The sequence below is a fragment of the Microplitis demolitor genome, chromosome 3 (genome assembly GCF_026212275.2).
Source record: "Microplitis demolitor isolate Queensland-Clemson2020A chromosome 3, iyMicDemo2.1a, whole genome shotgun sequence".
In the NCBI taxonomy this organism is placed as follows: Eukaryota; Metazoa; Arthropoda; class Insecta; order Hymenoptera; family Braconidae; genus Microplitis; species Microplitis demolitor.
Genome location: NC_068547.1, coordinates 18,318,783 through 18,334,417, shown reverse-complemented (window position 1 = coordinate 18,334,417; position 15,635 = coordinate 18,318,783). Strand labels below are relative to the sequence as shown.

The 15,635-nt window shown below is 31.1% G+C and overlaps 1 protein-coding gene across 4 annotated transcripts; it reads right to left on the bottom strand.

Annotated features, from left to right (window-relative positions):
* Positions 1 to 230: 230 nt before the first annotated feature.
* LOC103572956 (signal-induced proliferation-associated 1-like protein 1) lies at positions 231 to 15,614 on the bottom strand. 4 transcript variants are annotated; one of them, XM_053737177.1, is made up of 6 exons: positions 14,768 to 14,824; positions 13,968 to 14,197; positions 13,761 to 13,875; positions 7,008 to 7,197; positions 6,034 to 6,831; positions 231 to 5,958 (listed from the first exon to the last, which is right to left on the bottom strand). In XM_053737177.1, exons 2-6 carry the CDS (start codon positions 13,994 to 13,996, stop codon positions 1,832 to 1,834), a joined length of 5,259 nt encoding a protein of 1,752 aa, XP_053593152.1. In that variant the 5' UTR covers positions 13,997 to 14,197; positions 14,768 to 14,824; the 3' UTR covers positions 231 to 1,831. The 4 variants fall into 4 exon arrangements, with proteins under 4 accessions (XP_053593152.1, XP_053593150.1, XP_053593151.1 ...); XM_053737175.1 differs by lacking the exon at positions 13,968 to 14,197 and having other exon boundaries at positions 14,768 to 15,614; XM_053737176.1 differs by having other exon boundaries at positions 13,968 to 14,847.
* Between the last annotated feature and the right edge of the window lie 21 nt (positions 15,615 to 15,635).

Sequence of the window (15,635 nt, the reverse complement as noted above, 5' to 3'; positions counted from 1 at the left end):
AGTTTTAAATGGTGAAAATTTTTAAATTAAAATTTTAATAGATTATTGACTATCAAAGATCTTATTATTACTGATATTACTAATTAATAAAATAAACTTATTCAGCGATAAATATTGCTGTTAAAAAATAGACCCATCCATTAATTGAAAATAGTAATTTATGATAAACAGTAACAGTTAATAATAAAATTTATCCATAATAATAATAATAATAATAATAATAATAATAATAATAAATTACAACATAATAATTAAATAATAATTCCTAATTGCTTAAAATTCCTTATGCAATCCATACTCATAAATGTCCTCCATAGAGATCTTGATAAAATAAAATAAAATAATTATTAATTATAATTAAAAAATGTAATTTCAGTGTTGCCACTAAAAGTACAGTAGTGATAAATGTAAGGCATTAATTAAAATTACAAGACATTTGTTTATTTTTTCTTCATTTATCTCTTTTTTTTCTCTGTGGATTACAATAAACTATTTTATTATTCTAAAAATGGTACACATTTTTAAATATCCTTCACTTATATATTTGGGATCAGTTATTACAAGTCATTTATTTATTTATTTATCAATTATCACTTAGTATACTTATAATTATTATTAATCATAACAATTGTACGCCGAAATATAAAAAATACATAGAATATATTTTTAATTTTTTACAAATATTTTTTTTTAAGGCAACTAGTATTGTAATATAAAAGTTAATTATAATTATAATTATAAAAGATAAATAATGTTTATTTTTTAATAATAATATTAATATTTATTATTTATTCTTAGTTATCTAAATATATTTGGTCAGTTTGTCGCGTGCTACAAACGCATCAATTATGGTACTGAAATATATTTATTGTTTTTTTAAATTCATTCATTTATTTATTTATTAATCATGAGCACTCTTGAATACGTAAATATTAATTAATTTTTTTATAAATTTATAATTAATATTTTTTTTTAATACTGCAAACGCACGATTAACTCGTTACGTATTTTAACAAAAGAAAATAAAATAATAAGTTCGCCCCATAAACTACAAAAATTAATTTATAATTGTTATATAATTATAAAAAATATTTAATATTTACTTGATATAACAAAAGTACACCGTAAAAAATAGGAGTGATTACGGATTATATTAAAATCCGACTTTACTCCGTCATTCGGAGTTAAAAAAAATCACTCCACATACGGAGTAAAGTCGGAGTTTGTCTTTTCAGTAGCAGAGTGGTTTTAATCTGGATTTTATTTCACTCTGATTCAGAGTTTTAATATTAAATTAAACTTCCCTTCGGAGTAAATTTCACTCTGAAGAAATTAAATAAATAAACAGCCATCCGCTCCACATTCACTTCGGACTCAATCCGCAAATTTTTTACGGTGTAGAGAAAAAAACAATACATTTTATCGGCGTTGGCAGTTCAATTGCATAATGTATTAATATTTTGTCATAATTTAATGAAAAAAAAAGAAAAAAAAATCAATTCTTCATATCAAATTACTATCATCTTAATCCAAGTAGGGTAGAAGTACCTCAAGACCACTGTACTATTTGGACGTTTAATACTTAATTTAAATTAACAAAAAAGTATAAAATAAAATTTCCATTATAAGTGATAAAAATATCTTTGAACGCATGGAAAAAAAAAATATCAATGCGTATTTCATTTTAATTTTTCAAGTGCCCAAAATCGGTACCTCTACCCTGCATAATTAAATAAATTTTATTTCCTTAAATTTTAGAAATAGGTAAATTTAAAATTTTGAAAAATATTAAAATTAAATCCAATAAAATCATCAATAATAAATATATAAATTACTGATGATCAATAGTTTGAAAAAACCACTCGGTAAATCGCCTTAATTGTTGTGCAGCCGCATGGTTTTCGTCTTGTAATCTACGATTTTCGTCTCTCAATCTTCTAACTTCGTCTTCAAGTGACAAACGTCTTCTCGTTTCCCGCGCAACTCGGAGTTCTAAATTTGACAGGTGACCCTGTAAATCAATCACCGAATTATTTGAACCCGTATTTGTTATATTGCCAGTTGATTCATAAATTTTTTCATCACTCCGATCTAGATTATTGTGTTTTACAAATCGTTTACTGACATCGTAATTATTATTAGCAGCCCACAGGTCATTGTCGTCGCCGTCACCTGCGTTATTATTTTTACAATCTCTCCCAACAGACGTTGAATTATTTGTTGATTTTAAAGGCACATGTGTTTTAGTAACTCGCGGTGACAGTCTTTCCTCCTTGGTCATTTTGCTTTCACTAAGCGCTGGACTTGTGTTGGTGCTCGTATTTGAAATAACCGTAGCAGGTCTTGCTTTTGTCAAAATAACTTCTGAGCCAGCATTTACATTTGTATTACAATTATTATCTTGTCTTGTTGATGACGTTAATACACTCAATGTTGTCGTACTACTGCCGCATAAATTTTCTCTAGATCTACATTTATTTTGTATTTCAACTTCATTGTTATTATTATTATTTATAATAACATTATTACTACTAACAATTTTAATAATGTCATTATTTTTATCTATCAAATTACTTATTTTATTCTCACTGTTATTACCGTTAACGATGTAATTGTCATCACTTATAATAATGTTACTATTATTACTCGAGGCACTGCCAGTATTATCATCAGCAATGAAATCAGGATTTATTAATTTCATAAGATCTTCTTGCAGGGTACTTGAGGTTAAATTTGCTGAATTCCTAATCTGATTTCTAACAATCGATTTAGGACGGGGTGATTGATTTCGTGGACTGGAATTCGATACACCAGCAACAGAAGTAGAACTACTGGCACCACTACTGGTACCACTTCCTGGACGGTGTTTCCCAGTTCTACGGAATGCAGGTGAAGAATTTTCACATGCATTCAATGGTAATTCATCTTCACTTGGCATTGTTGGTATGTCTGATGCTGTTATTATTGTTGTTGTTGTTAATGATGTTGAATTATTGCCATCAAATATTCTCACCTCAGGTGGTAAACTCGACGACGTGTAATCTTTCCTCATATACTCATGTGCTAATTTACGTGATAGTACTCGTTCAGGTAAATTACTTTTAATACAAGTTACTTTTTCGCCAATTATAAATTCATGTGTTGGTTCGCGTATTGTTGATGTTGATGAGTTATTAATACTGTCATCACGTTGCGATAAATTAACATCGTAATTTAATCCTGTTTTGATACGATTGACATCTGATGTGCTGTTATTTATAATATTGTCATTATGATTATTTTTTTTTCTATCATAATCATTAGCAACAAAATCGTAGGAACTGACTTGACGATCTCGATATTTACTGTTAGATTCATTACTCAAATTATCAACAGGTCTTGATTCTTGGTAATTTTCATTCTTAACAATACCAGTTGCAACACCGCTGCCTCCACGATCCCATTCGCTTGCTCTCGTTTCAAAATCGTTCTTTGGCTTCCGTAAAACACGACTCGGTTCGTTGTCATAAACAGTACTAAGCTCATTACCATTAACTTGTTCATTGTAACGAATCCCATTGCTCGGGGCCATGGGTTTTGAACTGTAACCAGAGTTTTGATGGTTTAACGGTAATGAACTTGAAGGAGATTGTTTTTGATGTCCACTATTTGATCCATACCAGTAGCCATGATCTTTTTGTATCCTAGCATAATTAGCAGCTGGATCTTCCTGACTATTATTATTATTACTATTATTATTATTATTATTATTATTATTATTACTATTATTATTACTATTATTACTGTTACTGCTACTATTATTAGTGTTACTACGATTAGCGTCATCAAGTCGCTGATAATTACTCTCTTGAATGACACGCGGGGAAACGTAATTCGATTCTTTGGAGTAATAATCGTGATGATGCTTTAATTGATCAGTTGTTGATTTTCCATGCAACTCATTGCGTTCTTTTTGTCTGGCGGGTAAAGGTGGTGGTGGAGTCCCGTCAATGCGATGACTTGCATCTTGTTCAGGAGCTTCAAATAAATCGTACCATCTTTCATCAGTGTTATGACTGCTGCTGGTATTACCAGAAGTACTAGCAGCAGCAGTACTGCCACCACCACTAGCACTAGTACTACAACTAGCATTAGTATTTACATTATTAACTGATAGTGATGTAGTTTCTTGAATAAATCGCGGATCATTGAATGACCGGGAGCTAGAACCAGTACCGTAACCCGAGCTGTTGCTTGATCTCGGTGGACTTGTAGACCGCTCATAATTTTTCGTCTGGTGAACTTGCTGAGCCATCTGTTGACTCGGCACATTTTCAGAACTAACATTCTCATAGTCACTCTCATAATTTGTTGATAAATACTGACAAGATTGTAGCGAACAACCACGACGTGGTTGTCCGTCATTTGTTGGGGGTATAACAGTTACCGTTACTTGGGCACTAGTTTTAAGCAAATCAACCATTTGATCGTGACTCAGGGTCGACACTGCAACCTTACAAATTTCAACGAGACGCGAGCCCTGTCTTAGACCCGCTTGCCACGATAAACCCACTGGCTCAACCTGGGTAACAACACCGTCTGGTTGGACGTGGAAACCCAATTGTCCTAAGGAATTGCGCTTCAATGATAATTCCGATGCCGGTGATCCCTGTGTTACTGCACGCAGACGCGCGACTATCTCCATAATTTCATCTCTCTCTGAATAATCAGGTCGTACATGAATACTGATGCACTCACCTTGATGATAATACAAACGTAAGCTATTAGTTTGGGCATGCCAGCCCAAGACATTTATGCAAGGAGACACAAAAACAGTTTGCCGCGAGTGTTCTTCAATTAATACAATAGTATCTACTGATATACCTAAATAACAGTCGGTATTTTGATTACTCTCCTCTAAAATAACTTGCCAACAGATCGCGCCGCGTTGTGAGGCATCACAGGCCAACCGCGGACGTACTGGAACTTTTTTTTTGCTGCTAAATGACAGCATTGAAAATTTTTGTCCAGTGTCAATTATTGTGGTGGTTGAATAGTTAATAGCCAGATCTTTTAAATATTCTTGACGGGTTCTCGTCGCCATTGTCGAAAATTTTTCAGAACGATGGGCGGCATTTTCAGCGTTTATTACTTTAGCTAAAATAAAGTCAGCAAATGATTTGCCTTTATTGAATGTTGCACCTGATGGTACTGGTGGTCCAAAAATAGACACTTCTTTGCTACGTGATACTGCGACACTGTACTGTGTGTTATCAGTACATGGATTGATAGCACGTACGATGATAAATACATGTTGGAATTGTGATCTTATTCTTCGTGGACTAAATGGCAATGCGCCTGGCTCTTGAAATACAATAGTTACGATATCATTACCGATATGACGTTTCCTGAGTAATTGTTGTCGATTATTTGGCGTAAATGGTAGCATTGTTACTACATGAAATGTTAATTGAGATCCTCTGTGAGTTGCGGCAACAGCATGAGTACCCGTTGAATCTGTCCTAGTATCAAGACCAGCTTTGTAACCTTCAAAACCTCGTAACTTAACTCGCTGACCGACTGTATCTAAAAATTCAAGAAATGCTGGCCCGGCGTGCTGGTTATTGTACATTTCTTCTTCAGTCCGTTGACCAGCGCGACAATAAAGAACTCCAACTTTGTAACGGTTTGAGAGTCCCTGCTCATCTAGTCTAGCAAGAGTTTCTTCAGCTGCGGGCGTTCCTAATCGTAGACATCCCAATTGTACTTCCGGCGCCACGAGTTCTAGTATTTCTCGGGTTGGTATTCGAGATCCTTGATTTGTACGTAATCCTAGGGCTTCTTCGGGTATTGACCCTCGAAGAGTGAGTAGTTCGGATGTACGTACAATTATACGGTAATGATTGCCATCTCTGCGAATGCTTATTGCCACTGGGCCAAGTTGCTCGTCCATACCAAACCAATTTTGATGCTCCTTGCCTGTAAAATAAAAAAAAATTCATAATTATTATCATTACATAAATAATTGATGATAATTGCATAACAAAAGTTTACCGAAAAAATATTTTCTGTAGTAACGTGCGCCTTCGTCGACACTTTCAATCGGCAAGAGTCTTTTACGTAGAGGACAAGTGTGTTTCCAAAGTGTTTCACCGGGCATTGGTTCAAGTACAGATACTCCATAAGACAACGAAGGCCGATGAGCACCGACAGTAGGACTAGGTGATCTTGCCAGTGCCACTTCACGTTCTCCTTCACCGCCAATTTCATTACGAAAAAACGGACATGACTCAAGTAAATCATTGCTTTTACCATCGCCGGGATCGTCAGCCACCTCATTACCCTCGGGTGAATCATTGTCAGGCGTGGGTGCTCTTATAGTACTAGCAGCAGACGCTCCAGTGGCCGTATTTCTACGTCTAGCCAGTAGTATCCCGCGTAACTTAGCCGCGTAACCGAGATTTGCGGTCAATGACTGCGTGTCGTAGTGAACAAATGCTCTACGTCGATGACGTTCTTCAAGATCACTCGACACAACTGTAGCAGGAGTAGAAACACCAGTCGGTGGGCTTTCTTTGCCACCCCAAAGACGATTTATTTTTAATCGCACTTTAGGACTTGATGCAGATGTTGGCCCACAAACTTCATCAGTAGACGCACCACCCGCATTTAAAATACTTGAGTCGAGACCAGCAGCGTGTTGATGATGGTGGTGATGATGATGAGGATGCGGGTAAAGACGATCCGCCGAAGAGCGTCCACTTCTAAAGTCTTGAAGCATCGCAAAGATGTGCTCGCCTGTTGTATTGCCGCCTGCTGGGTTACACTGTCCGGCAACCACGTCGATGCTCCCTAGATATTAATAACAATAAAAATAATAATAATAATAAATCAATGAGTTACAACAGCTTGGTTAAAATATATCAACTTTCTCGTTTGACAACATATGTGTATACATATAAGGGTTTATAAAAAAGGGCTAGAGAAAGAAAAAAAGTAAAAAAAAGTATGTGTATATTGTTACTTACCGTGGGATCCATACTCCCGTCGAAGTGGCTGAGCATCAGTCACACGTCCAGAGCGTTCTGGACTGTGGGGCAATTCTAAACTGGAATTTGATCTGTGCAAAGTAAGCCCGCCACGACTGACACGGCTCCCACCGCCGTTGCCGCCACTTCCGCCGCCCATCACCGCCAGCTGAGCAATCATCTCGTCATTCTGTAAAATACAATCATTCAATATACATAAATTTACTATTATCATATCAATTAAATTTTATCATTTACTATACATGTATTATTATTATCATTATCATTATCGTTACACTGTAAAATGATATAACACCGGTGTAGGCAGTGTAATTTGGCGGTGTTAAATCGGTGTAAATAAAAAATTCCACGTATAGAAATTAGAAAAAAAAATGTATTAAGGTAAAAGATCTAATACCTCATCAAGGAACTAGTACCCGCTTACTCCATGTATTTGTATATCTATATGATGTAAAATTTAAATACTCAAGTGATCAGATACTAGTTCCCTGATCAGGTACTAGGTCTCTTACCTTACATATAAGAAAAATGTGAAAATTTCATATTAAGCTAAGAGACCCAGTACCCGATCACTAGTGTATTTCTTTATCTATATTTACTAAATTTTACTAACTATATTTATACAAATACATGGAGAGATCAGGTATTAGTTCCCTGATCGGGTACTAAGTAGGTCTTTTACCTTATCTGGAGGGAATTTAAATTTTGCTATGTACTTTTTTAAATAATTATTTATGTTACACGTAATTTATTTAAAAATTACACAATTTTACGGCTACCATTTCAATTACTAATAATTTAATTAATTAATAAAAATACTGTGTTAATTGTAGTGATCGAGTAAGTAAAAATATGTTCAACTCCGAAAAATATTGTAACACTGGTAAAGAATATTTACACCCGCGGCGGTGTTATTTTAACACTGTCGCTGATGTTGAAATTTAACTCAGAAAATTTTAATATCTACACCACCTAAATTTACTCCGCTTTTTTTTTAATAGTATTAATATCATTGCGTATACATAAAGATACTATTGTATATTTTTGTACTATGATATAGATAACTCGGAGTAAATATAATACGCTTTGTGATTGTGAGTCGTTACGTCAGTTTATCGATATCATTCCATAATCTAAACGTGTGTAGTGAGAGAAGACAAGCAAACCGGCTTAAACAGAGAATACGACAAACTCGTATATCGTATCGGAAATCAACACACAAGTTAAGAGAGACCGCATTGCGAGAGACGTCATCAATGCCGCCGTGTGTGCACCACCGACTGAACCAGTTATGCTAATATACACACATGTATATATAGATATATATATGATACCGGACATTCTTTTTCAGTTGGGGAATTGAATGCGGCATCCACTGGGCCAATACACTCGCCACTACATTTCAAATTCTTTAAATACTTGACCTTTGTCAAGACAACTTCTATATATATTTTATTTAACTCTCATTGATTAATTAATTAGTCAATTAATTTTTTCCCCCATAGTTATTTTCACATTAAAATAATTTTATTTCAAGCTCCAAAATTAAATTAATTATTTTTAATTTAAATATTTTAATCTACAAAAAATTCTCACGGTTATTTTTTAAAATTAACAAATTAATATTTTAACGATTCAAGTCTGTAAAGGATTTTTCTAGATAATTTAAGTTTTATTTAACAACAAATAATAATTATTAGATTAAATTAGCGTTGTAAATTAACGTTGAATATATTAAAAGTAGTTTAAAAAAAATAAATTAGTAGAATGAATCGGTGGGAATAAAATGCATGCACATGTGCGTGTGGATACTGTACAGAGTAAAAGTCTTTTGTCGTCGTTGTCTACGTCGACGTACTCGCGGTGGTTGAATGTGATGGGATTGGCGCCCTGTACATGCAGCATACATTACATACTAGTGTACAGTAGTGTTGTTACGTTGTCTGTCGTCGGGGCATCGAACTCAAACTCAACTCAACTGCAATACATACGCGCAAGTGATGTGTATTACCCATCACCATCACCAACAACAACAACAACCAAACCCAACTACATCTCGTTGACTTTACTCAACTCTTACTCGTTGGACTCGTTCACTCGTTGCCTGCACCTCCTATCCACCAGCCACCAAGCAATCCATCGCTTTACTTGGTGCATCACTTGTCCATCGCTTTACTTTAACTCGCTGTACTGAGAAACAATACAATGAAAGGCTACCGGTTTGTAAATATATAATATACACTGTTTAAAAAAAAACTGATACTTTTTTTTTTCTCAATTATATTGGAAATATTGTTGGAAATGACGAAAAAAAATACTTGAGAGTTTGAACTCTTAATATTAATAAGATAGAGGTACCATTTGTTGCCACTGCTCTATTTTTGGACATTTAATACTTTATTTTATTTAATTAAAAAGTATAAAACAAAATTTTAGTAGTAATAGTGTGATAAAAGTATCGGTACACATTTTAAAAACTAGTTATGACATTGCGCCTTTTACATGACATTTTATTTTAATTTTTCAAGTGTCCAAAACTGGCCTTAAAGTGGGCAAAAGCGGTACCTCTACCCTATTTCGGGATGCCGCATTAAAAATTTCTATTTACCATTCAAAAAACGTGGAAATGAAATTCTTTTGCACGTTGAAATTTTATAGCTCACGGTGGGAACAATATTTAAAAAAATTCAAGGTATATTTTTATGGAAAATTTGACGCTGTACAAGAAAGATCTCTTACAATTTGTCGATATTTTTATTTCTTCAGAAGTTATTTAAAGTTAAAAATGGATTAATAATAAATTTCTACATCTTTTCAATTTTTCGACGCAACCATCAACTTTATGGCAAAATTTTATAGGACATTTTTTGTAGAACATTTCATTTTCTATGACTTATCCCTATGAAAATTTTCGATATTTCTTACAAGTCGTAAGTTATTTGCATTTAACTGGAAATTTTCTTCAAAAATCATAATTTTATTGTTTAAAATTAATTATGTTACTTATAATAACTTTTGAAGAAATAAAAATAACGAGAAATTGTAAGATACCTTTTTTTTAGAGCGTAAAATTTCCCATAAAAATATATCTTCGACATTTTAAAGAATTATTCCCACCGTGAGCTATAAAGTTCCAAAGTACAAAAGAATTTCGTTTCCATGTTATTTAAATGGAAAATAGAAATTTGCAATGCGGCACCGCTTAATAGGGTAGAGATGCCGTTTTTGGTCACTTCGGGTTCAGTTTTAGACACTTGAAAAATTACAATAAAATGTCATGTAAAAGGCACAATATCATAACTAATCTTTAAAATGTGTACAGATACTTTTATCACACTATTGCTATGAAAATTTTATTTTACACTTTTTCATTAATTAAAATAAAGTATTAAATGTCTAAAAATGCAGTAGTGGCTACAAATGGTACCTCTACCTTATTAATATTAAGAGCTCAAAATCTCACAGTGTTTTTTTCCGTAATTTTCAACAATATTTCCAACATAATTAACAAAAAAAGTTAGTCATTTTTTCAAACAGTCTAATATACACCATATAAGATACACAATAGTACAATGATCTGCATATACTAAATATATACCATTCCATCTAACATAACATACCTGACACCATATACAACATATCCTCACTACATACTTTTATTAATTTTTTTTTCTACTAGACTGCTTTGTCTTATCTGTAATAAGAGTAAAATTTTCCCTCAACATTTCAGACGCAACACTTGTCCGTAACGATTTAAATTTCTCTTATTACTTTTTTTTTTAAATTTCATTTCACTGTTTCCTTCCTTACTTACTTACTTACTACATATATACATAAATATGTACTCAGTCAATTACTACATACATATGTAGTTAATATATATATGTATATATAAAATAACACGCGCCTCGTCATGCAACTACAGATACGCGTATTCATTAGTACATAAATTACATACATACATACAGTCATACATTATTATTTCACTTGCAATTAGACATGAATTTGAGTTATGTATTTATCACCATACGATCAGTAAAAAAAAAAGATAAATAAATATATATATCATTCGTCATCAACTTTTACAGTTAGGACATTAAAATAATTTTAATTCCTCGTTTTTATTTACTTTTTTTTTTTAAGAAACTTTTACGTCATCAAATATTTTAAATTGTTTACCGCGGTGATAAATTACAATAGTAATTAATGTGTAAAAGTTTATTGAATAAAAATAACAATTAATTCAGTATATGAATTTTTTTTCAAGGAAATTGAATTAAAAAGTAGTAGGATTTCCGTAGTATTAAAATCTAAAGTTAGATCCGGGGATTTAAAATGTTAGTAAACGTATTAAATTAGAGTATTAAATAAATTATTTTTCCAAGAAATGTGACGTTACTATAAATAAACTGAGTTTATAACGTAGGTTTATAGTCAGTGGATTAGCTTTTACTGGCTTCTTTGTCCCCGTTGATGTTTAACTCTTCCCTCTGGGCACTCATCCAGTATATAAAAGCACACATTTCCCCTTCCTTTATACTCGCAATTACATACATTAATATTAAATTATCATTACTATTACTACAACTATTATTGTTATTATTATTTAGTATATACGTTAATTTATATATAGTTTCCGTTTACGTTGGCTAATGAATTAATGAACGAAATTTTCTATTTTTTTGCTATGGCTCGTAACTCGCAAACTATTATTTAGTCATTAGAAGAATAGGATAGTGTTGATGTTGTAGATCAAAACAACGGTTCATAAATAGATAATAGATAATAATAAATCAGCAGTAATAGTAGTAGTCATTCAATACAACGTCTTTCTCTTACGCTTTCTCTTTCTCGTTAATGTCGTTCGCACAATTGATAAACCGCGAGCACTTATTTTTATATCGTTTTTACCTTATTATTATATTGTAATGTTCTATTTATTAATTACTCATTCAATATTATACATGTATACATTTAAAGGTATGTATATATAATATTTACATAGACAATGGGAAGAAATTAGTTTTAAAACAAAAGCCGATTAACAGTGTCAGGGCTTTTATAAAATGAGGTTTCACATTTCTATTTTAATATATAATTATATGTAAAAATAAAATAATAATAATAATATAAACTATTGTCAAGTATTTTTAACGCATATTAATTTTTATAAAATCAGTACATGCACTTATACGTGTACTTTTAATTGTTCATTTAATATAATTTTTATTGTATATATATATATATATATATATATATATATATATATATATATATATATATATATATATATATATATATATATATATATATATATACATTCTCATTACTCATGAGAAAATAACATGTAAATACATAATAATTAGAGGTATTTTTTTTTTAATGATTTACATACGTTCTCCTGACAATTTATGTAATGTATTTACAAATTATTCATACAAAGTAGCATTAATAACTAATAATTGTATGATTATATTTAAATAATTTATATTTATTGACCTGTATCAGTATCAATAAAATAGGAGTTGATACTCGTAATTCAAGTCTACCCGTATTATTATTATTTTTTTTTTTTTAGCTATTTATACATTAACCAACTTTTTTTCCTTGTAATAATTATATATTATCATGACTGTATGATAAATCGTCAAATGTTCTATTTTTTTTGTCTGATTGAAATTTCCTTTATTTATTTAATAAGTTTTTTTTCTCAATAGCCAGGCCTCTCAATTGACCTAACATTCATGACTATAAAAAAAATTTAACCGTGGTCCGTTAAAAGTACAGACTATAAAGTATTATTCTGACGTTTGTTAAGAATTTTAGATAAAATTATATACAAATATATCGTAATTAAACTTTTATTGAAAATGAGAGACTGAGCAATCTCATTAGAGTCTCGAAAAACTAGAAAAATAATTTAAAAAAAAAATTATTTTCATAAAGTACTTTTTTTAATATCAGATGGTTTTAAAACACGCAAGGCCACTGATAACTGATTGGTACTATTGTCTGATAAAATAATACCGATAATAAAATAGTTACCTCAATTCTAAATGTTTAAACTGTTACTAATAACTAAAATTCAACAGAAATAAATTTCTATCATTTTTAAAACAGTACGATAAAAAAAAAATAAATAAATAAAACTAGGCTTTGTTAATGTATATATCATAAAGTAATAAAAATAAATAAAAAAAAAAATATGTATAATCTTATTACAACCAATTTCAGGTGTTTTACTCATCCTCACATAAATTGAAATATTCTTAATAATTAAAAATGAGACAAAAATTGCTTGTAAATAAATAATAATAATAATAATAATAATAATAATAATAATAATAATAATAATAATAATAATAATAATAATAATGAGTGTGAAGTAGCAGGCATCAAACAAATTTAAAATTATAAATAAATAAAGTAAATAATTAAAATAATAATATTTATAAAAAATGCACTTATTAATTTTTTAATTTTTTAAACGCACATTTTTTTAAATTTTATTTTATTAATTATTTACTCTATTTATTAATAATTTTAAATTTCTTTGATGTCTGCTATATTCGTACTCATTAATAATAATAATAATAATAATAATAATAATAATAATAATAATAATAATAATAATAATAATAATAATAATAAAAATAATAATAATAATAATAATAATAATAATAATAATAATAATAATAAAATATTAAGTAAATAAAAAAATAAAAAACTCACATTATTAAATAAAGTTGAATGTCGCTGGCGCGACAGACACGGAAATGCGAGCGGTAGCCCGCTCTCTCGTTTCCTCGCCAATATAGCTGAAGTTTCAGTTTCTTGATAAATCTTCCTTTGATTAAAAATAATAAAACAAACAAACAAAAAAACAATAACCCAACTATCTTTTAGCCAATATCTTTCGTAAATAAGAAACAACAATACCTCATGTAATCACTACAAAAAGGTTTCATCACATCAATTCAACATCCACTATCATCTATTAACAACAAAATAACAGCAACAGCAGCAACAAAAACGTATTATTAATCCCAGTAAGTGTACTTATACCAGCCACTTGCATTGATTAAAAACTACCAACACGCAATGCAACATCTGAGCTGGTTGCCTTTAGATATAATCACCTAACGATTACATGGTGAACGTCACATACACTAAGCGGAAACGTTAAAAAAAAAAAAAAAAAAACAAAATAATAAATCTCATGTATAAAAAGTAAAATAAAAAATATGATATACACTGCACTACAACTAGCAATGAGTCGTTATATTTACGACAGAGTAGTCCACTCTAATGTAACTGGTAAGTATGTGAGTAAGTAAGTAAGCAGCAAGCAGGAGCACCGGCATGTCTTAGTCTGTCACATTCTACTATGAAATACATGAATAAAAGGAGGTGGTATAGTAGCCGTGATGTTGAATGGCCTCGAGTTGTTGTTGGAAGACAACGGAACTATACGTATACGTGTAGTGAGTCCATTTAAAAAAAGGTATCAAAACGCATTTTAAACCGAGCACAATTAATAAGGCCAAGGAAGCATTTAGTCCTGAAAAAACAACACCAACAATCATACCAGTAATTAAATTACATTTAAAATAACAAAGACTAAGACATTACACTACGCCGGCATAAAAAATTATAAAACACATCAGCACATGGGAGTTCGGAGCATTCGTACCCTGACGGTTAATTTTTTCTTCAACTTTTTTTATTCAAATGTTTACCTCCTACGCGGCTTCAATAACATTTTCGTTTGCCTGTTGCTGGTTCGTAAATTCCTGAAGCTCCCAAGACGACACATAACTTGCGCACATGTCGACTTTATATTGAGATCTGGCGTGTCCGTTGATTTCATAACTGTTACTCTGCTTTACAGTATGTATATATATTTACATATGTTTTAAAACTAGATCATACAAATATACATCACTTGTAAGCTTAAAAACCATTCAAGTTAATTGTCCACTCTACACTCTACTACTCCAATCCACTTAACTTCAATATGTACATGCACTTACACTTTATTTCGACAAAATTTTTTTACCCTGCATTCTTTGTGTCAGAGTCAATGGGATTGTGAAAAAAAAGGTCCGAGAAAAAAATTTCTTTGTACTTGGCAAAGTTATTTAAGAGAAGCTTGACGGGGTTCGTTCTTTGAATTGTATTGTCGTTGTTATGTTATGGAGTAGTAAATATATATATATATGTATATGTGTAGGTATACATTAATGGTGTGGTGGTAAAGGCAGCTGCGTTACAATTACAATAAATGTTAAGAAATGTTTCAAAAAAATATATATATACATATATATATTTAGCGATATTGAATCTGATTGCGAGTTTAATTATTTGTATTACGGAGCTAACAATGATCTTGGTACGTAATGTACTTGAGAGTACAGTAATTTTTATTATATATTTATATTACATGTATATAATTCTCAATAGAATACACAATCACAGTACAGGTAAACGAAACGAACGAGAGAAGAATAAAAGACGTATAGTTAGGACGAAGGTAAGCGTCGTGACACTTTGAACGCTCACGAGTGCAACTGAGCTCGAATACGAACCGATGTTTAAAAGTTTCGT

Coding starts and splice junctions, on each gene's coding strand:
- LOC103572956 (XM_053737175.1), bottom strand. CDS start 14,898: ATGAAATCAACGGACACGCCAGATCTCAATATAAAGTCGACATGTGCG. Junction 7,198..13,760: donor ATTCAACTTTATTTAATAAT/GTGAGTTTTTTA, acceptor TGTATTTTACAG/AATGACGAGATGATTGCTCA. Junction 6,832..7,007: donor ACGGGAGTATGGATCCCACG/GTAAGTAACAAT, acceptor ATTAATATCTAG/GGAGCATCGACGTGGTTGCC.